At 55.4% G+C, this 21,447-nt stretch overlaps 2 protein-coding genes across 2 annotated transcripts; one reads left to right on the top strand and one right to left on the bottom strand.

The window, feature by feature from the left end:
- Positions 1-1,875: 1,875 nt before the first annotated feature.
- Positions 1,876-11,791, top strand: ATP6V1E1 (ATPase H+ transporting V1 subunit E1). Its single transcript, XM_038768018.1, has 9 exons — positions 1,876-1,908; positions 4,951-5,016; positions 5,304-5,413; positions 6,078-6,144; positions 9,964-10,053; positions 10,348-10,416; positions 10,660-10,754; positions 10,895-10,982; positions 11,448-11,791. Exons 1-9 carry the CDS (start codon positions 1,876-1,878, stop codon positions 11,508-11,510), a joined length of 681 nt encoding a protein of 226 aa, XP_038623946.1. The 3' UTR covers positions 11,511-11,791.
- Positions 11,792-12,194: 403 nt separating this feature from the next.
- Positions 12,195-20,522, bottom strand: SLC25A18 (solute carrier family 25 member 18). Its single transcript, XM_038767741.1, has 9 exons — positions 20,503-20,522; positions 19,274-19,396; positions 18,136-18,191; positions 17,289-17,379; positions 16,587-16,708; positions 14,641-14,755; positions 12,762-12,916; positions 12,429-12,504; positions 12,195-12,336 (listed from the first exon to the last, which is right to left on the bottom strand). The coding sequence occupies exons 1-9, from the start codon at positions 20,520-20,522 to the stop codon at positions 12,195-12,197; spliced, it is 900 nt and encodes a 299-aa protein (XP_038623669.1).
- Positions 20,523-21,447: the final 925 nt, after the last annotated feature.

Genomic DNA, 21,447 nt, shown 5'->3' with positions numbered 1-21,447 from the left:
TCATCCTCATTTTACAGATGAGGGAACTGAGGCCCAGAGAAGTGAAGTGACTTGCCCAAAGTCACCCAGCTGACAATTGGCGGAGCCGGGATTTGAACCCATGACCTCTGACTCCAAAGCCCCGGCTCTTTCCACTGAGCCACGCTGCTCCTCGTGTCACTGTTTATTATTGTATTGTACTTTCCCAAGCGTGGTTCAGTGGAAAGAGCCCGGGCTTTGGAGTCAGAGGTCATGGGTTCAAATTCCACCTCCGCCAATTGTCAGCTGCGTGACTTTGGGCAAGTCACTTCACTTCTCTGGGCCTCAGTTCCCTCATCTGGAAAATGGGGATGAAGACTGTGAGCCCCCCGTGAGGCAACCTGATCACCTTGTAACCTCCCCAGCGCTTAGAACGGTGCTTGGCACATAGTAAGCGCTTAACATATACCATCGTTATTATTATTATTATAGTAAGCGCTTAACAGATACCTTTAAAAAAGGGTGCCAGATACCCAGGGCCTCTGCTTCCCAAAACGACCCTGGCCCCCTCCTGAAGGGGACCCTGGTCCTTGTGGGGAGGGAGGGGTCTTTTCTGAACGAGCTGGATAATAATAATAATACCAACAATAATAATAATTGTGGTGTTTGTTAATACGAACACCCTCCATGTTCCCCTTCCTTTAAAGGCCTAAATGCAACCCCCTCCCCCCACGCCAACTTTTCCTCAGGGAGGAACCACACTTCCCACCAAGCACCGGGGCGACAAGTCACGCGCCCGCCCTTGGCGCGTGGGGCGCAGGGGCGGGTGGGGGGGGCGGGGCCTCACTTCGTCTCCTCGTCTTCTCATTGGCTGAGGCGCTCGAGCCGCAGTGGGGCGGGGCCTCCCTTCGCTTCCTCGCCTTCCCATTGGCTGAGGCGTTCGAGACGTAGTAGGGCGGGGTCTCCCTTTGCCTCCTCGCCTTCCCATTGGCTGAGGCGCTCGAGCCGAAGTGGGGCGGGGCCCCTTCTCTTCCTCGTCTTCCCATTGGCTGAGGCGCTCGAGCCGCGGTAGGGCGGGGCCTCCCTTCGCTTCCTCGCCTTCCCATTGGCTGAGGCGATCGAGCCGTGTAGGGCGGGGCCTCCCTTCTCTTCCTCGTCTTCCCATTGGCTGAGGCCCTTGAGCCGTGTAGGGCGGGGCCTCCCTCCGCCTTCTCGTCTTCCCATTGGCTGAGGCGCGCAAGCCGTGTAGGGCGGAGCCTCCCTTCACCTCCTCGTCTTCTCATTGGCTGAGGCGCTCGAGTCGTAGTAGGGCGGGGCCTCCCTTCGCTTCTTTGTCTTCGTATTGGCTGAGGCGCGCGAGCCGTGTAGGGCGGGGCCGTCCTTTGCTTCCTCGTCTTCCCATGGGCTGAGGCCCTTGAGCCGTGTAGGGCGGTGTCTCCCTTCGCCTCCTCGTCTCCCCATTGGCTGAGGCGCTCGAGCCGTGTAGGGCGGGGCCCCCTCCTCCTCCTCGTCTCCCCATTGGCTGAGGCCCTTGAGCCGTGTGGGGCGGGGGGGGGGGTCTCCCTTCGCCTCCTCGCCTTCCCATTGGCTGAGGCGCTCGAGCCGTGTAGGGCGGGGCCTCCCTCCGCCTCCTCGTCTCCCCATTGGCTGAGGCGCTCGAGCCGCAGTGGGGCGGGGCCGCCCTTCGCCTCCTCGCCTTCCCATTGGCTGAGGCGCTCGCGCCGCGGTTGCCCGGGGGAGAGGAGGGGGGGGAAGCGGCTGACCGGAACCGGAAGTGGAGCAATAAAGGCCGCGGAGGCGTCTGGGAAGGGGGTTGTCAGTTGTCAGCTGTCAGTGAGGCGGGTTGGGGCTTGCCTGTTTCCGTTCGGCGGATCGAGGGCTGTTCGCAGCCCCGCCATCATCACCTACACCACCACCATGGCCCTCAGCGATGCCGACGTCCAGAAACAGGTTAGGCCTCGGGGCCCTGCCCCTCACGTGACCCCGGGGTGACCCCCACCCTGGATAAAGGAGTAGGGCCACCCACCATCATAAGTATAATCACCGGGCTTTTTTTTTTTTAAAGCCTACTTAATAATAATGATGGTGTTTGTTAAGCGCTTACTACTACTGATAATAATGATGGCATTTGTTAAGCGCTTACTATGTGCAAAGCACTGTTCTAAGCGCCGCGCTTTTTTTTTTTACTCTAATTTATTTGTACATATCTATTCTATTCATTTTATTTTGTTAGTATGTTTGGTTTTGTTCTCTGTCTCCCCCTTTTAGACTGTGAGCCCACTGGGTAGGGACTGTCTCTAGATGTTGCCAACTTCCCAAGCGCTTAGTACAGTGCTCTGCACATAGCGCTCAATAAATACGATTGATGGTGATGATGATGGGGAGGTTACAAGGCGATCAGGTTGTCCCACGGGGGGCTCACAGTCTTCATCCCCATTTGACAGATGACGTAACTGAGGCACAGAGAAGTTAAATGACTTGCCTAGGGTCACCCAGCAGACTTGTGGTGGAGCCGGGATTCGAACCCATGGCCTCCGACTCCAAAGCCCGTGATCTTTCCACTGAGCCACGCTAATTCTCCGTGCCGAGCACTGTTCTAAGCGCTGGGGGAGATGCGAGGTCATCAGGTGGTCCCACGTGGGGCCCCCGGGCTTCATCCCCATTTGAAAGATGAGCTGTAATCATTAGTAATGATGATGGTTTTTAGACTGTGAGCCCACTGTTGGGTAGGGACTGTCTCTATAGGTTGCCAACTTGTACTTCCCAAGCGCTTAGTACAGTGCTCTGCACACAGTAAGCGCTCAATAAATACGATTGATGATGATGATGGTATTTGTTATGGGCCGAGCACTGTTCTGAGCGCTGGGGGAGATCCAAGGTGATGAGGTTGGCCCACGTGGGGCTCACGGTCTCCACCCCCATTTGACAGATTAATAGTAATAATAATAATAATAATGACGGCATTTATTAAGCACTTACTATGTGCAAAGCACTGTTCTAAGTGCTGGGGAGGTTACAAGGTGATCAGGTTGTCCTACGGGGGGCTCACAGTCTTAATCCCCATTTTACAGATGAGGGAACTGAGGCCCAGAGAAGTGAAGTGACTTGCCCACAGTCACACAGCTGACAAGGGAGGCCCAGAGAAGTGGAGTGACCCGCCCAAGGTCACCCAGCGGACAAGTGGCGGAGTAGGGTTGAGAACCCATGACCTACTTGTTCAGCCCTTCTCGATAATAATAATAATAATAATAATAATGATGTGAAGTGAACTGAAGTGACTCGCCCAAGGTCACCCAGTGGACAAGTGGTGGAGTAGGGTTGAGAACCCATGACCTACTTGTTCAGCGCTTCTCGATAATAATAATAATAATAATAATAATAATAATAATAATAATAATGGTATTTATTAAGCACTTACTATGGGCCAAGCACTGTTCTAAGCGCTGGGGGAGATACAAGCTAATCAGGTTGCGCCCCGTGGGGCTCACGGTCTTCACCCCCGTTTGACAGATGAGGGAACTGAGTCCCAGAGAAGTGAAGTGACAGAGTCAGGAGTAGAACCCACATCCTCTGACTCCCCAAGCCCGGGCCCTTTCCATTAAGCCACGCTGCTTCGTGCATGCCAGGCACTGTGCTAAGCGCCGGGGTAGATAGAGGATCATCAATCAATCAATCAGTCGTATTTATTGAGCGCTAACTGTGTGCAGAGCACTGTACTAAGCGCTTGGGAAGTACATGTTGGCAACATATAGAGACATCATCAGGTTGGACATAGTTTTACCTCGAATCTGTTAGCCAGGGGGCTGCCCAGAACAGAGGCCTGGTCTGCGGTGCACACTGGCCCCGTGATGGGCTTAGTGCCCTGCCCTTCTGAGAGCCATCTCCCCCCCTGCACTTGGAAAACTCTGACTCATAATCCATGTGCCGGTGATTATCCCCGGGCCCACCCGGGAACAAAGCCCCGTGGCTGGAGCAGCCTAGTAGATAGAGCCTGAGAGTCAGAGGACCTGGGTTCTAATCCCGGCCCTGCCACTTGTCCATGTGACCTTAGCTAAGATCATTGGGTTTCTCTTACAGTAACTCATTATGGGCAGGGAGGGTGTCTGCTAATTCCGCTGTTTTGGACTCTCCCATCCGCTTAGTACGAAACTGGTTGTGGGCAGGGAATGTGACTGTTTATTGTTGTATTTGACTCTCCCAGTGGTTCTGCACTCAATAGATACAATTGTATAATGTTCAGCACATGGTAAGCGCTCAATAAATACCACTGCTTGATCTCCAGAGCTCGGTTTTGGAGGCTGGAAGGAGCGGACTGACTCAGGAGCCGAATTCTTTGGCCTCTGGGAAGGAATTTAATGAGCCTAAGGATTAGGCGAGCTGATGGTCACAGGACACAATGGCCTTCCCAGACGGAGCGGCCCCGATCCGGGTTGGGGAAGGGGAGCAACCGGTTCGGAGTCTGGTTGGTGGCTAAACACGGCTTTTGTGGCACATGTAAACACCTGTACTGTGTGGGGTGAGGAGGAGCTGAGTAGTTCTGTATATCCATTAGTACAGATCTTAAAGACTGGGGGACAGTCCTCTCCCCTCGGCTCGATAAAGCTCCCCTTTGTGACTGTGTAGTCCAGAATCAATTAGTGGCATTTACTGAGCACCGTACTAAGAGCTCAGGAAAGTACAACATTACTATTATTTATGGGATTAAGCGTTTACTATGTGTCAAGCACTGTTCTGAGCACTAGGGTAGATTTAAGAGAATCAGGTGGGGCCTATGGGAGACAGGATCCCAGCTCTCAGGGTGCTTACGGTCCAGTCGTTGTGGGGTTCCACTTCGCGCCCGGGGACGGTAGACGTAAGATTTCCATGAGGGTTCACACACAGACCTCCTCCGGATCCTGTCGAGCACTGTGGGTGGAGGGAGTGCTGGGAGAAATTGGGGAAAAGCGGCCTTCTCCCTCCCCAAGAGCAGACTCACCCCTTCTGCCCCTCCAGATCAAGCACATGATGGCTTTCATCGAGCAAGAAGCCAACGAGAAGGCGGAAGAGATCGACGCCAAGGTATGCCGCGTTCAGGAGGGAGGAAAGGCTGTGAATTGGGGGTCGGGGAGAGGAGAGAGAGCGGACAGGACCGAAATAGGGAACTCCAAGAAGGTTATTGCTGTCGCTTCCAGTATTTAAGCGCTCGGGAGAGTCCAGTACGTGTAAGTCCGAGGGAGAGGAGGTACCGGACTCCTTTCCCAGAGCCGGCAGGCGTGAGACGCGAAGGTCTCCAACTTGCGGCGGGGGTGGGCTCCTCGGGCGGACGGGCCCACCTCCCGAACCGCCTCCCCCTCCCCTGCCCGTAGGCCGAAGAAGAGTTCAACATCGAGAAAGGCCGCCTGGTGCAGACGCAGAGGCTGAAGATCATGGAGTACTACGAGAAGAAGGAGAAGCAGATCGAGCAGCAGAAGAAGATGTGAGGGGCGGGGGGGAGTCGAGTAGTCCCCGGGTGGGCCGCAGACCTCTGTTCTCCCTTCCCCGTCCCCTCCCTGGGTCAGCCTTGTGGGCTGGGGCGGGGGACACGGTCACCCGCGGCAGGCCGGCCGCGGCGTGGCGTGGAGGAAAGAGCGTGGGCCTGGCAGTTGGAGGATCCGGATTCTAATTCTGACTCTGCCATTTGTGTGCTGGGTGACCTTGGCCAAGTCACTTACACTCTCCCTCGTTCCCTTTTCTAAATCAGCCCATGGCATTGAGCACTTACTCTGTGCCGAGACTGGAAGCGCAGGGGAGAATGCACTAAAAAATAAGCCTACACATTCCCTGCCCACACAAGCTTGCGTGGTATTTAGCGCTTGCCATGTGCCAGGCACTGTACTAAGCGCTGGGGTGGACATTCTGTACCTCCAGGTCCCACATCTGGCAGGTGGGGGTGGGGGACGGGGCTTGGGTCCAACCTGACGACCTCGTCCCAGCGCTTAGTACGGTGCTTGGCATCTAGCAAGCGCTTCATAAATACCGGAATTATAATAGGAATACGTGTCCAGAGCTCTTTGAGCAAGGAGTTGTGGCTCAACTGGCTGTTCCCAGACGCTCCTGCTGATTTTTTTTTTTTTTTTTCGGTCTTCCCATCCACCTTGCAGTCAGATGTCCAACCTGCTCAATCAGGCCAGGTTGAAAGTGCTGCGTGCGAGAGATGACCTGATCTCGGTGAGTAGCTGGGCCCTAGGGGCCCCAGGCCGTGGGGTTTTCCCGGGGACCCGCGGGCTTAGCGTCTCTCACGCTGGGTTGGCATCACCCCCCACCGGGGAAGGTTTGCAGCTTGCAAGCTTCCCGGTCGAACTGCGGTCCGACCCGGTCGGATCCAGGCCAGTGGTGCTGTGCCACCCTCCCAGAGCGAAGATTAGCCCAGAAGAAGGGGCACCTCTCTCACCAGTCCCCGCAACGGGCTGGCACGCGGGCACGGCGGATGCGGTGCTGCGGCTTGACTTGGAGGGTAGAGCCCGGCCCTGGGAGTCGGAAGGACCTGGGTTCTAATCCTGGCTCCTCCACTTGTCTGCTGCTTGGCCTGGGGAAAGTCACTTCACTCCTCTGGGCCTCATCTGTCAAATGGGGATTAAGACCATGAGCCCTCATGACCATGAGGGATCGTGTCCAGTCCGATTTGCTTGTCTCCACCCCAGCGCTTAGGACAGTGCCTGGCACAGAGTAAGCGCTTAGCAAGTGCCACTATTATTACTATCATTACTACCAAGACCCCCGGGTTTCAGGCCACACTGGAAAAGCAGTGTGGCTTAGAGCAAGGCGCCTGGCCTTGAGAGGCCGAGGAGCTGGGTTCTAATCCCAGCTCCGTCCTTTGTCTGCTGGGTGACCTCGTGCAACTCACTTCCTGCTCTGGGCCTCTGTTTCCTCTTCCGTAAATCAGGGAGCTGAAACCTGATCTCCCTTCCCCTAGAATGTGAGCCCCACGGGGGACAGGGACCTTGTCCAACCTGACAGTCTCTCCCCAAATTTAGGAATCAATCAACCAATGGTATTTATTGAGCGTTCACTACGTGCAGAGCACCGGGGCACAGAGTAAATGCTTAACAAATACCATTATTATTATGATTTCTATGGCATTTTCTTCTTTCTGATCGCCTCGTCTTGCTCTGAGCCCTCCTGCTGAAGCCAGGAAACCCCAGCTCTCCAGGCCCTCTCACTTAAGGGGAGAGGGCGGGTCTCGGGGCTGGAGCAGGGTCAGCCGCTGCTGGGAAATGCATTTAGTACAGTGCTCCACACACAGTAAGCGCCCAAATAGGAGTGATTAATTGAGGGTGAGGGGGCGTGGGGCTGGATTACCTGGAATGGGGGGGTGGGAAGCGGGAGGGAGTTTGGCCCAGGGCATCTGTGAAGCATCAAGCCCTAACCCTGCTCTCCCCCTACTAGCCCCAACCAGCTGGTTTCCAGCTCCACCCAAGGCAAAAAGCAGCTCACTGCCCTTCCCAACCCTTGGGGGAAGAGAGGGTGGGACACAAACATACACACACACTCTCCTGAACTAGTATCCAAGTTGGGTAGATAAGAGGAGGGGGGAAGAGGGGCTTGGGAGAAGAAACAAGCCAAGAGACCATTAAGATGGAAAAGCAGAATCTGCATTCCCAGGGAACAGAATCCCGGACCCTCCCAGAGTCTGCAAGTCAGAGCTCAGCAGTGGGGTCTAGCGACAAGGGTAGAGAGAAGAAGCAAGCCAAGAGACCATTAAGATGGAAAAGCAGAATCTGCATTCCCAGGGAACAGAATCCCGGACCCTCCCAGAGTCCTCAAGTCAGAGCTCAGCAGTGGGGTCTAGCGACAAGGGTAGAGAGAAGAAGCAAGCCAAGAGTCCATTAAGATGGAAAAGCAGATCTGCATTCCCAGGGAGCAGAATCCCGGACCCTCCCAGAGTCCGCAAGTCAGAGCTCAGCAGTGGGGTCTAGCGACAAGGGTAGAGAGAAGAAGCAAGCCAAGAGACCATTAAGATGGAAAAGCAGATCTGCATTCCCAGGGAACAGAATCCCGGACCCTCCCAGAGTCCGCAAGTCAGAGCTCAGCAGTGGGGTTTAGCACAACAGCAGAGAGCTGGGAAGCAGGAGCTCTGGCTACTAGACGCACCTGGGCGACCTTGGACAAGTCACCTAACCTCTCTGAGCCTCAGTCGCCTCAGTTTGTAAAATGGGAAACAAAACGCCCGTCCACCCTGCCTCGTCAGGTGGGAGTCCCGGGCCGGGCTAGGGACTGAGTCTGATCTGATTACCTTGGATCGGCCCCCAGCGCGGTGCTTGGCACACAGTGGGCACTAAATAATGATGGAATTTGTTAATAATAATTAACAATTAATAATAATTCTCCCCCCTTTTAGACTGTGGGCCCACTGTTGGGTAGGGACTGTCTCTATATGTTGCCAATTTGTACTTCCCAAGCGCTTAGTACAGTGCTCTGCACATAGTAAGCGCTCAATAAATATGATTGATGATGATGATAATAATAATAATGGCATTTATTAAGTGCTTACTATGTGCAAAGCACTGTTCTAAGCACTGTTAAGCACTTACTAGGTGCCAGGCACCGTTCTAAGCGCTGGGATGGATACAAGATAATCAGGTTGGACACGGTCCCTGTCCCACAGAGGGCTCACGGTCTTAATCCCCCTTTTACGGATGAGGGAACCGAGGCCCGGAGACGTGACTTGTCCAAGAGCACACAGCAGACAAGCGGCAGACCTGGGATTAGAACCCCTGACCTTCTAACTCCCAGGCCCGGGGTCTATACATTAGGCCAGGCGTAACCCTAATAATTAGAAAAATTACACCGGACTGAAAATCCCTGAACGTCAGAAGCCGTCTGTTAGACTCCTCCCTTTCCTGTCCCCCTCGCCCCCTACTTCGGCTAAGGATCTCAGACCGGGGGAGCCCACTCATGCCCCCTTACTCCCTTCTCCTCCACATGCCAGTGATGGGGCAGAAAGCTGACCCGTTAGCGTGCAACGACGCAGTACCTTGGCTGCGTGCTCCCAAGCAGCTCAGGCAATGCTCTGCTCCCCATCGTCAAGGCGGGGAGGGAAGCAACGCCCCTGGATTTTCTCAGAGGAAGCTAAGGTGCCTCCGTGGGCTCCTGCCAGCTAGTCGCGGGAGTCTCTGCACCACCCTGTCAGCCTGGCACAATCTCCATCTGCCCACCCGCTGGGGCCCGGGGGCTCCTGAGGTCGTGGGGTGCCCCCCTGCCCCTCAACGGGCCTCACATTCTACCCATCCCAGGCACAGGGCGGCCGAATCCACGGGCGGCAGCGCTTACTGAGAAGCAGCGTGGCTCAGTGGCAAGAGCCCAGGCTTCGGAGTCAGAAGACATGGGTTCAAATCCCGGCTCCACCACTTGTCAGCTGGGTGACTTTGGGCCAGTCACTTCACTTCTCTGGGCCTCAGTTCCCTCATCTGCAAAATGGGGATCAAGACTGTGAGCCCCCCGAGGGACAACCTGATCACCTTGTAACCTCCCCAGCGCTTAGAACAGTGCTTTGACGCATAGTAAGCGCTTAATAAATGCCATTATTACTGAGCACCGCTCTGGGCACTCGAGAACCAACAAATGAGGAGACCGAGAGGCACACAAAGGACTTACTTTCTTGCTCCTTCCACTGGGCAACACATCTCGGAGAAGCTTCCATTAGGATCCTGGGATATTAGGGAGGGTGGAACTCCTCAGGGGGGCTGCCGGGGGCGGGGTCTCCGCTGGGGGCTGTGAGGAAAACTCTGGGATGTGGGCCAGGAGGCCGAAGGGGCCCGGACCGCCCCTCCGCAAGCCGGGAAGGGTGGGCCGGCCTGTTGGGCTGAAGGCCTTCGACGGGGCAGCCGTGCCCGGCCTAAGCTTTCCCCACGTCCAAAGCCAACAGCAGGCCAGGGCCCGTCCCTCGCTCCGCTTCCCCCGGGGACGTGAAGAGGATTTGGGATGGTGGGGGGCGGTTGAGGCGTCCCCCCAGAGCCTGGCACCACGGCCTGTTTGTTTTGCGGGCAGGACCTGCTGAATGAAGCCAAGCAGAGGCTGACCAAGGTGGTGAAGGACAACGCCAGATACCAAGCACTGCTGGATGGGCTGGTCCTCCAGGTAAGGGCCCAGCCCTTCCCTCCTGGCGCCTAAATCCCCCTCCCGCCTTGCCCTGGTCCCGGTCTGGGGGCTGCCGGGGCCTCTCCCACCTCCACTAGGTGCGGGGTGGTCCCTGCTGAGTCTCCCGCAGTGGGTGGGTGGGTGGGTGTTGCCATCACCTGAGCCGGGGATCCCTGGCGTGCCACCCCCCATGAGGGTCCTCACCCACCGTTGGCAGTTTGAGACGACAGGGAGGCCAGGTGAGAGACCCCTCGCCCCCATGGGCCTCACCCGCCGGCGCTTCTGTCGTGGCAGGGTTTGTATCAGCTGCTGGAGCCGCGTGTGATTGTCCGCTGCAGGAAGCAAGATTTCCCCCTGGTGAAGGTACGGGACCCCACGGACCCTCCCCCACCACCCCAGGGCCCGGCCTGCTGCCCAGTGGGTGGAGAAGGCTCCCTCCTCTGCCGTGTGACCCTGGACCTCAGTTCCCTCGTCTGTGAGATGGGGATTAAGACTACGAGCCCCACCTGGGACAGGGCCTGTGGCCAACCCGATCTGCCTAGTACAGTGCCTGGCACATAGCAAGCGCTTAAATACCATCATTGTTATTACCGTAAATTATCACAGGCCGCGGTGCAGAAGGCAATCCCCATGTACAAAATCGCCACCAAGAAGGATGTCGACGTCCAGGTGGACCACGAGCAGTACCTGCCTGAGGAAACGTAAGGCGCCCGTCCACCTCCATCGGGAGCCGGGAGGAGGGAGCCGAGCCCCACCCGCCGGCCTCCCGGAATCGGAGGCCGGACCGGGTGGGAGAGCCGCGGCGGGGCGGAGGGACCAGGTGGCCGTTTCCCCCGTCCAGGGCCGGCGGGGTGGAGCTCTACAACGGAGACCGCAAGATCAAGGTGTCCAACACCCTGGAGAGCCGCCTGGACCTCATCGCCCAGCAGGTCAGTGGCCACCCATCATCATCATCATCAATTGGATTTATTGAGCGCTTACTGTGTGCAGAGCACTGTACTAAGCGCTTGGGAAGTACAAGTTGGCAATATATAGAGACAGTCCCTACCCAACAGTGGGCTCACAGTCTAGAAGACCCAGGAACCAAGGTCCCCCACCCGCCCCACACAGCAGAGCTGGGGCCGTGCCCAGGGGACACACACACACACACGCCCCCTTCCCATCCCCTCGCTCCGCAGTTTGTTTGACCAAAGGGTCGCACGCGCAGACACACACCCGCCCTCATGATGGGTCAGAAACTCTGACCAAAGTCCCTACCCCTGCTTGGCCTCAGGGTCAGCGGGAGCCGGTTGCAAGGGTGGAAGCCGGCTGCCCGTCGGCCCCCGGGCCTGCAGGGACCGTGTGGGTCCCTCTGTCCCCGCAGCCCACCCTCCCAGCCCGCTGTCTCCCCACAGATGATGCCAGAAGTGCGCGGCGCCTTGTTCGGGGCCAATGTCAACAGGAAGTTCCTGGACTGAAGCCCGGGCCGGTCGCTTCCACCCCCACGGGACTCGGGATCCCTTCGTTGCCGGTGCCGCCGTGATCCCACCTCGGTCAGCGATTTCCCCCCCGGACCTCCCGCCCCGCTCTGCTTCCCGTCTGCCCCGGGGAGGGGTAGGTTGAAGCCCGGCCCGCGCCCGCCTCCTCCCTCACCCCTTTCCCCTTCCCCGGCCCTGAGGTGGCCTCGGCCATCAACGGGAGTCAGAGGCTCAAGCCCTGAGTCTGTGTTGCTTTATTTATTAAAGGCAAAGGTGTCTCACTCTGTGCTTGTGTGGGGTGAGAGGGGCTGGCGCCTGACGTGGGTGACCCCTCCCCTCCTCCCCCATTCTGTGACCACATGCCCGTCTGCAGGCGTCGGTGGGACAGGGGGCTGGGTCCTCTGGGCCCCTATTTTGGGTACAGTGGGGGGTAAGGGGAGGGAAATGTGACCCGCCCCCACCCCCAGCCCTCTTTCTCTTTCACGCAGGGGGAGTGGTGGCGGCTAGGGTCTCCCTGGGGCCCTGGGTTGGGGGCGTGGGCCCTGACCTACCACCTGCTCGGCCACGGAGCGGACCAGGCCCGAGTGGGTAAGGCCTCCTTGGGGCCGGAGTGGAACAATGGCCCGGCCCAGTCGGCGGGGCCGCGAGGAAGCCACGGAGCCTGGCCCCGGGGCCAGGCCGGGGCTACTGGAAGACACCCAAGACCATTTCTCCAAAGCTGATGAAGTAGACGCCCTGGGCGATGCCGAAGAGCGGGGCGATGACCAGGGCACGGCAGCCTGCCCCCTTCATGAAGGCCGAGGGGCCCTCCCGCACCCACATTTTCCTGGGGGGGGAGAGGGAGGTGAGCGGGGGCCGTCCCCCTCCGGCCCCACGGAGCCCCGAGGGGCTCAGCCGGGGCGGTCGCCGCTGTCTCACCTGGCACAGTCGACGAGGCCGCTGTACGACTCCTCGCCCGGGCCTTTCCGCAGGGTCTGGATGCGGGTTTTCAGGACTGAGCCGGCAAGTAGAGGGGAGCAGGATTGGGGTGACGGGCAGAGGGGGCCGGGGTAGCGGAACGGCAGGGACGCGGGCAGCAGAGGCCGGGGTGGGGAGGGCCTGCCTCGAGTTGAAGGGGTCTAAGCCACAGCCCGGGCCCACGCCGGTTGTTCCTGACCCCTCCTCGCCCGACCCATCCATCCCTCTGTCCTGGTGCCCACCCACCTGGGAGGGGGAGGAGAGGTCTGGGGGGGCTGGGGGACGCGCACTCACCGTCCAGGGGCGTCACGGCCACCGCCGCCACGCAGCCCGCCGCGCAGCCCGAGGCGAACGAGTGCAGGAAGGGGGCTTTGCCGCCGGCTTGGCCCATCCCCAGCCCGTTGAGGTGGGCGAACAGCGGGAAGTAGATGACGGAGAATGGGATGTCCCTGGGGGCCGGATGGTAATAATGACAATAATAATAATAATCATTAGTAATTAATCCTAACACTAAGTGCATAATAATAACAATTGTGGTATCTTAAGTGCATAATAATTGTGGCATTTAAATGCGTAATAATAACAATTGTGGTACCTAAGTGCATAATTGTGGCATTTAAGTGCATTAATAACAATTGTGGTATCTATTAAGTGCATAATAATTGTGGCATTTAAATGCATAATAATAACAATTGTGGTATCTGTTAAGTGCATAATTGTGGCATTTAAGTGCATAATAATAACAATTGTGGTATCTGTTAAGCGCATCATAATTGTGGCATTTAAGTGCATAATAATAATAACAATTGTGGTATCTGTTAAGTGCATAATTGTGGCATTTAAGTGCATAATAACAATTGTGGTATCAAGTGCATAATAATTGTGGCATTTAAGTGCATAACAATAATAATTGTAATAATAATGGCATTTATTAAGTGCTTACTATGTGCAAAGCACTGTTCTAAGCGCTGGGGAGGTTACAAGGTGATCAGGTTGTCTCACATGGGGCTCACAGTTTTAATCCCCGTTTTACAGATGAGGGAACTGAGGCACAGAGAAGTGAAGTGACTTGCCCAAAATCACACAGCAGACTTGTGGGGGAGCCGGGATTAGAACCCATGACTTCTGTTCTAGAGAAGCAGCGTGGCTCAGTGGAAAGAGAACGGGCTTTGAAGTCAGAGGTCATGGGTTCAAATCCCAGCTCAGCCACTTGTCAGCTGTGTGACTTTGGGCAAGTCACTTCACTTCTCTGGGCCTCAGTTCCCTCGTCTGTAAAATGGGGATGAAGACTGTGAACCCCCATGGGACAACCTGATCACCTTGTAACCTCCCCAGCGCTTAGAACAGTGCTTTGCGCATAGTAAGCGCTTAATACATGCCATCATTATTATTATTATTATTACTGGGGTAGACACGAGGTACTCAGATTGGACGCAGTCCCTGTCCCACATGGAGCTCACAGTCCTCACCCCCGTTATACAGATGGGGTAACTGAGGCACAGATAAGTGAAGTTAGTTGCCCAAAGTCATACAGCATCATCACCATCATCAATCGTATTTATTGAGCGCTTACTGTGTGCAGAGCACTGTACTAAGCGCTTGGGAAGTACAAATTGGCAACATCTAGAGACAGTCCCTACCCAACAGTGGGCTCACAGTCTAAAAGGGGGAGACAGAGAACAAAACCAAGCATACTAACAAAATAAAATAGAATAGGTATGTACAAGTAAAATAAATAGAGTAATAAATATGTACAAACATATATACATATATACAGGTGCTGTGGGGAAGGGAAGGAGACAAGTGGCAGAGCCGGGATTAGAATAATAATAATGATGGCATTTGTTAAGCGCTTACTATCATCATCATCATCGTTTTGGTATTTGTTAAGCGCTTACTATGTGCAAAGCACTGTTCTAAGCGCTGGGGAGGCCACAAGTTGATCAGGTTGTCCCATGTGGGGTTCACAATCTTAATCCCCATTTTCCAGATGAGGTAACTGAGGCCCAGAGAAGTTAAGTGACTTGCCCAAAGTCACCCAGCTGACAGTCGGCGGAGCCGGGATTGGGCCGAGCACTGTAGTAAGCGCTTGGGAGAGTATAATAGAGCAATAAACACGCGTTCCCTGCTCAGGACGAGCCCGTGCCCTCCGTCCCCGGCCGGGGCCTGGCACCCACCGGAGCGGGTGGCTCCCAGCCCCTTGTAGAGCCCGGCCGTGCCCCGGCTGCTGAGCAACTCCCGGGCGACGGTCCTTAGGCTGGCTGTGGGCACGGAATTTGTCTGGTATAATAATAATAATAACGATGGCATTTGTCAAGCGCTTACTATGTTCTAAGCGCTGGGGGGATACAGGGTAATCGGGTTGTCCCACATAGGGCTCACGGCGTTAATCCCCGTTTTCCAGATGAGGTCACTGAGGCCCGGAGAAGCGAAGTGACTCGCCCAAAGTCACACAGCTGACAAGTGACGGAGTCGGGATTAGAACTCACGACCTCTGGCTCCAAAGGCCGGGCTCTTTCCACCAAGCCACGCTGTTGTGGCGTCCTATTGGAATCTCCAAAGCGCTCAGTACGGAAGCGCTCCGTAAATCCGGCGGACCCACTGACTTTTTCTCTGTCTCCCCGTTTTAGACTGTGAGCCCACTGTTGGGTAGGGACCGTCTCTATATGTTGCCAACTTGTACTTCCCAAGCGCTTAGTACAGCGCTCTGCACACAGTAAGCGCTCAATAAATATGATTGATGATGATGATGATGATCCCAGCTCCCGCCCAAGAGCCTAGGCCTCGCCGGTCCATCCCCGGCGTGGCTCAGTGGCAAGAGCCCGGGCTTTGGAGTCAGAGGTCATGGGTTCGAATTCCGACTCCGCCACATGTCTGCTGTGTGACCTTGAGCAAGTCACTTCACTTCTCAGAGCCTCAGTTCCCTCATCTGTAAAATGGGGATGAAGACTGTGAGCCCCACGTGGGACAACTCAATCACCTTGTATCCCCCCCAGCGCTTAGGACAGTGCTTTGCACATAGTAAGCGCTTAGCAAATACCATCCTTATTATCCCCGAGGGGGCTGCCCGTCGAGGAGAAGGACCCCTTGCCCGGCCTTCCCCGGGCTGGCCCAACCCTGTTTGGTTTTGTTCATTCATTCAATCGTATTTATTGAGCGCTTACTGTGTGCAGAGCACTGTACTAAGCGCTTGGGAAGTCCAAGTTGGCAACATCTAGAGACAGTCCCTACCCAACAGTGGGCTCACAGTCTAGAAGGGGTTTGATTTTTTTGGCTGTCTCCCCCTGTGAACCCGTTGTTGGGTGGGGACCGTCTCTATATATAGTTGCCGACTTGGACTTCCCAAGCGCTTAGTCCAGTGCTCTGCACACAGTAAGCGCTCAGTAAATACGATTGAATGAAATGAATGAATGAATAGCTGCCGACTTGGACTTCCCAAGCGCTTAGTGCAGTGCTCTGCACACAGTAAGCGCTCAATAAATACGATTGAATGAAATGAATGAATGAATAGCTGCCGACTTGGACTTCCCAAGCGCTTAGTCCAGTGCTCCGCACACAGTGAGCGCTCAATAAATACGATTGAATGAAATGAATGAATGAATAGCTGCCGGCTTGGACTTCCCAAGCGCTTAGTGCAGTGCTCCGCACACAGTAAGCGCTCAATAAATACGATTGAATGAAATGAATGAATGAATAGCTGCCAGCTTGGACTTCCCAAGCGCTTAGTGCAGTGCTCTGCACACAGTAAGCGCTCAATAAATACGATTGAATGAAATGAATGAATGAATAGCTGCCGGCTTGGACTTCCCAAGCGCTTAGTGCAGTGCTCTGCACACAGTAAGCGCTCAATAAATACGATTGAATGAAATGAATGAATGAATAGCTGCCGGCTTGGACTTCCCAAGCGCTTAGTCCAGTGCTCCGCACACAGTGAGCGCTCAATAAATACGATGGAATGAATGAATAAATGAATGAGCCACGGACCCAGGCCGCCCCATCTCCAGCCCGGCCATTCCACCCCACCTTCCCAGAATGGGGGCCGGAACCAGAGCCGGGAAGAGTCCCCCCGTCCCCCCCTCTTTCCCCCTTGGGGGCTGCGGGGGAGAGGGGGCGTCTCACCCAGCCGCCCGGCGTCCTGCAGCTGGATCTTCAGCATCTCCATGGGAGAGGTCACCAGCACCTGGCAAGCCCCGGCCCCGCACCCCGCCAGCATCTCCTTCGCCAGCGTCGGCTCCTTCCCGCTGCCAACGGGCCCCGGGATGGAGGCGACGGACGGACGACGGTCACCGGGAGGGACACCACCCCCCCGCGGGCCAGGCACCGCCCTGCGAATCAGTCTGGCCTTACCAGCTCAGAGCCCCAAGGGCACACGGATGTTGCCAACTTGTCCTTCCCAAGCGCTTAGTCCAGTGCTCTGCACACAGTAAGCGCTCAATCAATCAATCAATCAATCAATCAATCGTATTTATTGAGCGCTTACTATGTGCAGAGCACTGTACTAAGCGCTTGGGAAGTACAAATTGGCATCACATAGAGACAGTCCCTACCCAACAGTGGGCTCACAGTCTAAAAGGGGGAGACAGAGAACATACCAACAAAATAAAATAAGTAGGATAGAAATGTACAGGTAAAATAAATAGAGTAATAAATATGTACAACCATATATACATATATACAGATGCTCAATAAATACGATTGATGATGATGCCTTCTCCCGGGCACCGCTCCGGGTGGGTGCCCTGCTACTCTGCGCACACGGATGGACACGCACGTGCACGCACCCCGGCACACCCCGGCGCCCAGGCGCGGCCCGCTCCCTACCCGGCTGGCAGGAGCAGCTGTCGGAAGAAGTCATTGGCGGCCAGCTTGATGGCTTTCTCCGGGGTCACCAGGGTCAAGTTCACCGCCGCCCCTGGCAGAGGGACCAGCGGGCCTGACCACCGGGAAGGGCCCGGGGGAGGTGACCAGGATCATCCCACTCGCAACCCAAAAGGAGCTGAGACTCTAATGTATCAGCCAATTCCGTCGTCCTCTCCCAAACGCTTAGTACAGTACTCGGTACATAGTAAGCGCTCAGCAGACACCACTGCTTTCGAAAGCGTTTTTCAGGGTCGCACAGATCCCACCGTTTGACGGCATTTTTCAGGGTGGCACAGAGCGCTGACGGAATCCACTGAGATTCCCACTTTTAGACTGTGAGTCCACTGTTGGGTAGGGACCGTCTCTATCTGTTGCCAATTTGTACTTCCCAAGCGCTTAGTACAGTGCTCTGCACACAGTAAGCGCTCGATAAATACGATTGATGATGATGACTGTCTCTATATGTTGCCAATTTGTACTTCCCAAGCGCTTAGTCCAGTGCTCTGCACACAGTAAGCACTCAATAAATACGATTGATTGATTGAGAGGGGTGGGAGGTTGGGGAGAAACAGGGACAAAACCACCCCTGGGAGGGCCAGGAGGGACAAGCTGGGGTCACAATGGGTCTCCGACCCCCTGCCCCGCACCGCTTCCCAAGGTTCAGAGAGGTGAGCCCCACGAGGGACAACCTGATCATCTTGTAACCTCCCCAGCGCTTAGAATAGTGCTTGGTACATAGTGAGCGCTTAATAAATGCCATCATTATTATTATTATTATTATTCACCTGGGGTCACGCAGCCCGCCTACCTCGGTACATGCCAAAGAAGCCCTTGGCTTGAGCCGTCTTTCCCAGACAGTCCGGCCTGGAAGGGGAGAGCAGACGGGATCAGCCCATTCATTCATTCCATCGTATTTATTGAGCGCTTACTGTGTGCAGAGCACTGGACTACGCGCTTGGGAAGTACAAGTTGGCAACATCTTGAGACGGTCCCTACCCAACAGCGGGCTCACAGTCTAGAAGGGGGAGACAGAGAACAAAACAAAACATAGTAACAAAATAAAATAAATAGAATAGTAAATATGTACAAGTAAAATAAATACCAGCAATCAACCCTCTCTCTGCCCTACTGAGAGCTCACCTCCTCCAGGAGGCCTTCCCACATTGAGCCCCCTCCCCATCCCCCCCGCCCTACCTCCTTCCCCTCCCCACAGCACCTGGATATATGCTTGGACAGATTTATCACTCTATTTTACTTGTACAGATTTCCTATTCTATTTATTTTGTGAACGATGTGCATTTAGCTTTAATTCTGTTTGTTCTTTCATTCATTCAGTCGTATTTACTGAGCGCTTACTGTGTGCAGAGCACTGGGCTAAGCGCTTGGGAAGTCAATCAATCAGTCGTATTTATTGAGCGCTGACTGTGTGCAGAGCACTGGGCTAAGCGCTTGGGAAGTCCAAGTTGGCAACATATAGAGACAGTCCCTACCCCTACCTAAAATAACTAGAATAGATATGTACAAGTAAAATAGAGTAACAAATCTGTACAAACATATATCCATATATACAGGTGCTGTGGGGAAGGGAAGGAGGTAAGATGGGGGGGATGGAGAGGGGGACGAGGGGGAGAGGAAGGAAGGGGCTCAGTCTGGGAAGGCCTCCTGGAGGAGGTGAGCTCCTCCACCGGGAGGGTCTCCGTCTCTGGATGTCTGTCTGTCTCTGACCTTCCGCCACCCACCCCAGGGACTCCTTGCTGGGCAGGGAAGGGGGCTCTTTCCCGCCTGCTCAACCCTCTGCGCCCCTTCCCACCGGTCAACTGCCCCCTCTTCCCTGTCCTTTGGCTCCAAGGCCAGTCCCCAGCATTCCCGCTCCCTCCGGCACGGTCGACCGGGCGGACGGACACCCTCCGCCCCCGTCCCCGTCCCCCCCAAGCCCCGACACCTACATTCCCGAGTACTGGGCCGGTCCCTGCTGGCTCTGCAGCCGCGTCTTGGCCAGGTCCATCGGAAACACGCAGGCGACCCCCACCAGCCCGGCCACGCCGCCGTTGATGAGTTTGGCGGGGACACTGCCATGGACGAGACGAAAGAGGAGGGGAAAGGCCTCGCACGGTGCCCACAACCGTGATTTCCGGCCCGTTGGTCCCGTCCGGACTCCCATCCCGCTGTTTCTCTCCATCTCCCTTGGGGGCCCTGGGCTGATCGGGGAGGGGTTGGGGCTTATCAATCAATCCATCGTATTGATTGAGCGCTTACCGTGTGCAGAGCACTGGACTAAGCGCTTGGGAAGTCCAAGTTGGCAACACCCAGGAGGAGGGAGGGCAGTGTGGCCCAATGGAAAGAGCGCGGGACAGGGAGTCGGGCGGCCCGCTTCAAACCCGGCTTAGCTGTGTGACCTCGGGAGGGTCGCTTGGCCTCTCTGAATCTTTTAGACTCAGAATCTCCCCCCTTTTAGACTGTGAGCCCACTGTTGGGTAGGGACTGTCTCTATCTGTTGCCAATCTGTACTTCCCAAGCGCTTAGTACAGTGCTCTGCACACAGTAAGCGCTCAATAAATACGATTGATGATGATGACTGTCTCTATACGTTGCCAATTTGTACTTCCCAAGCGCTTAGTCCAGTGCTCTGCACACAGTAAGCGCTCGATAAATACGATTGATGATGATGATGATGACTGTCTCTATCTGTTGCCAATTTGTACTTCCCAAGCGCTTAGTCCAGTGCTCTGCACACAGTAAGCGCTCGATAAATACGATTGATGATGATGATGATGACTGTCTCTATCTGTTGCCAATTTGTACTTCCCAAGCGCTTAGTACAGTGCTCTGCACACAGTAAGCGCTCGATAAATACGATTGATGATGATGATGATGATGACTGTCTCTATATGTTGCCAATTTGTACTTCCCAAGCGCTTAGTACAGTGCTCTGCACACAGTAAGCGCTCGATAAATACGATTGATGATGATGATGATGAATCTCCCATTTCCTCCTCTGCCAAAGGAAGCCGAACCCCGGGTGGGAGAGGAGCCGGGCCCCATCTCCTCGCCCGGTATCCACCCCAGCGTCCAGCACAGGGTCGGGCTGATTAAGGTCGTAATTAACCCCAGCTGATTAACGTGGTGATTATTCTAGGATGGCAGGGAAGGGGGAGAGGGGATTATTGGCACCCACCTGATCTTCTGGTCCGCCATCCCTTCCGGGCACCAGCCCCAGCGGGGCAGGAGGGGCAAACGCCTGGTCGGTACAGTGCAAGCGCTTAGTACAGCGCTCGGCACACAGTAAGCGCTCAATAAATACGATTGAATGAATGAATGTTGGGGGAAGATTCCCCCGGCCGGATTCCTCCGCTCGGGCCGCCCTCAATCGATGGATCGATCGATCTATTGCGGGAGAGGGGGCCGCCTCCCGCTGCCTGCAGCAGAAAGTGGGTGCCCGCTGGCCAGTCCAGGTCACCGGTCAGTGTCCACGCAGCCCCCTCGGCCGTCATCGGGGGAAACTGAGGCAGGAGGAGGTGCAAATGGAGAGGGGGCAGGGGGGCCCTGGCTGGGTGTGGCAAAGAGCCACAAGGGCAGAATCGGCCCGGAGACCGTGAACCCAAAAAACCCCATCCCTTTTCAGTCAATCATATTTACTGAGCGCTTGTTATGCACAGAGCACTGTACTAAGAAGCACTTGGGAGAGTACAATAGGATAAACAAATACATTCTTTTAGACTGTGAGCCCACTGTTGGGTAGGGACGGTCTCTATATGTTGCCAACTTGTACTTCCCAAGCGCTTAGTACAGTGCTCTGCACACAGTAAGCGCTCAATAAATACGATTGATGATGATGATGAGTAGGGACCGTCTCTCTATGTTGCCAACTTGGACTTCCCAAGCGCTTAGTCCAGTGCTCTGCACACAGTAAGCGCTCAGTAAATACGATTGAATGAATGAATGAATGAATGAATGGGTTCAAATCCCGGCTCCGCCACCTGTCAGCTGTGTGACTTTGGGCAAGTCACTCCACTTCTCTGTGCCTCAGTGACCTCATCTGTCAAATGGGGATTAAGACTGTGAGCTCCGCTGTGGGACAACCTGATCACCTTGTAATCTCCCCAGCGCTTAGAACAGTGCT

The sequence above is a fragment of the Tachyglossus aculeatus genome, chromosome 27 (genome assembly GCF_015852505.1).
Source record: "Tachyglossus aculeatus isolate mTacAcu1 chromosome 27, mTacAcu1.pri, whole genome shotgun sequence".
Classification (NCBI taxonomy): Eukaryota; Metazoa; Chordata; class Mammalia; order Monotremata; family Tachyglossidae; genus Tachyglossus; species Tachyglossus aculeatus.
This window is presented reverse-complemented; position numbering and strand designations above follow the sequence as displayed.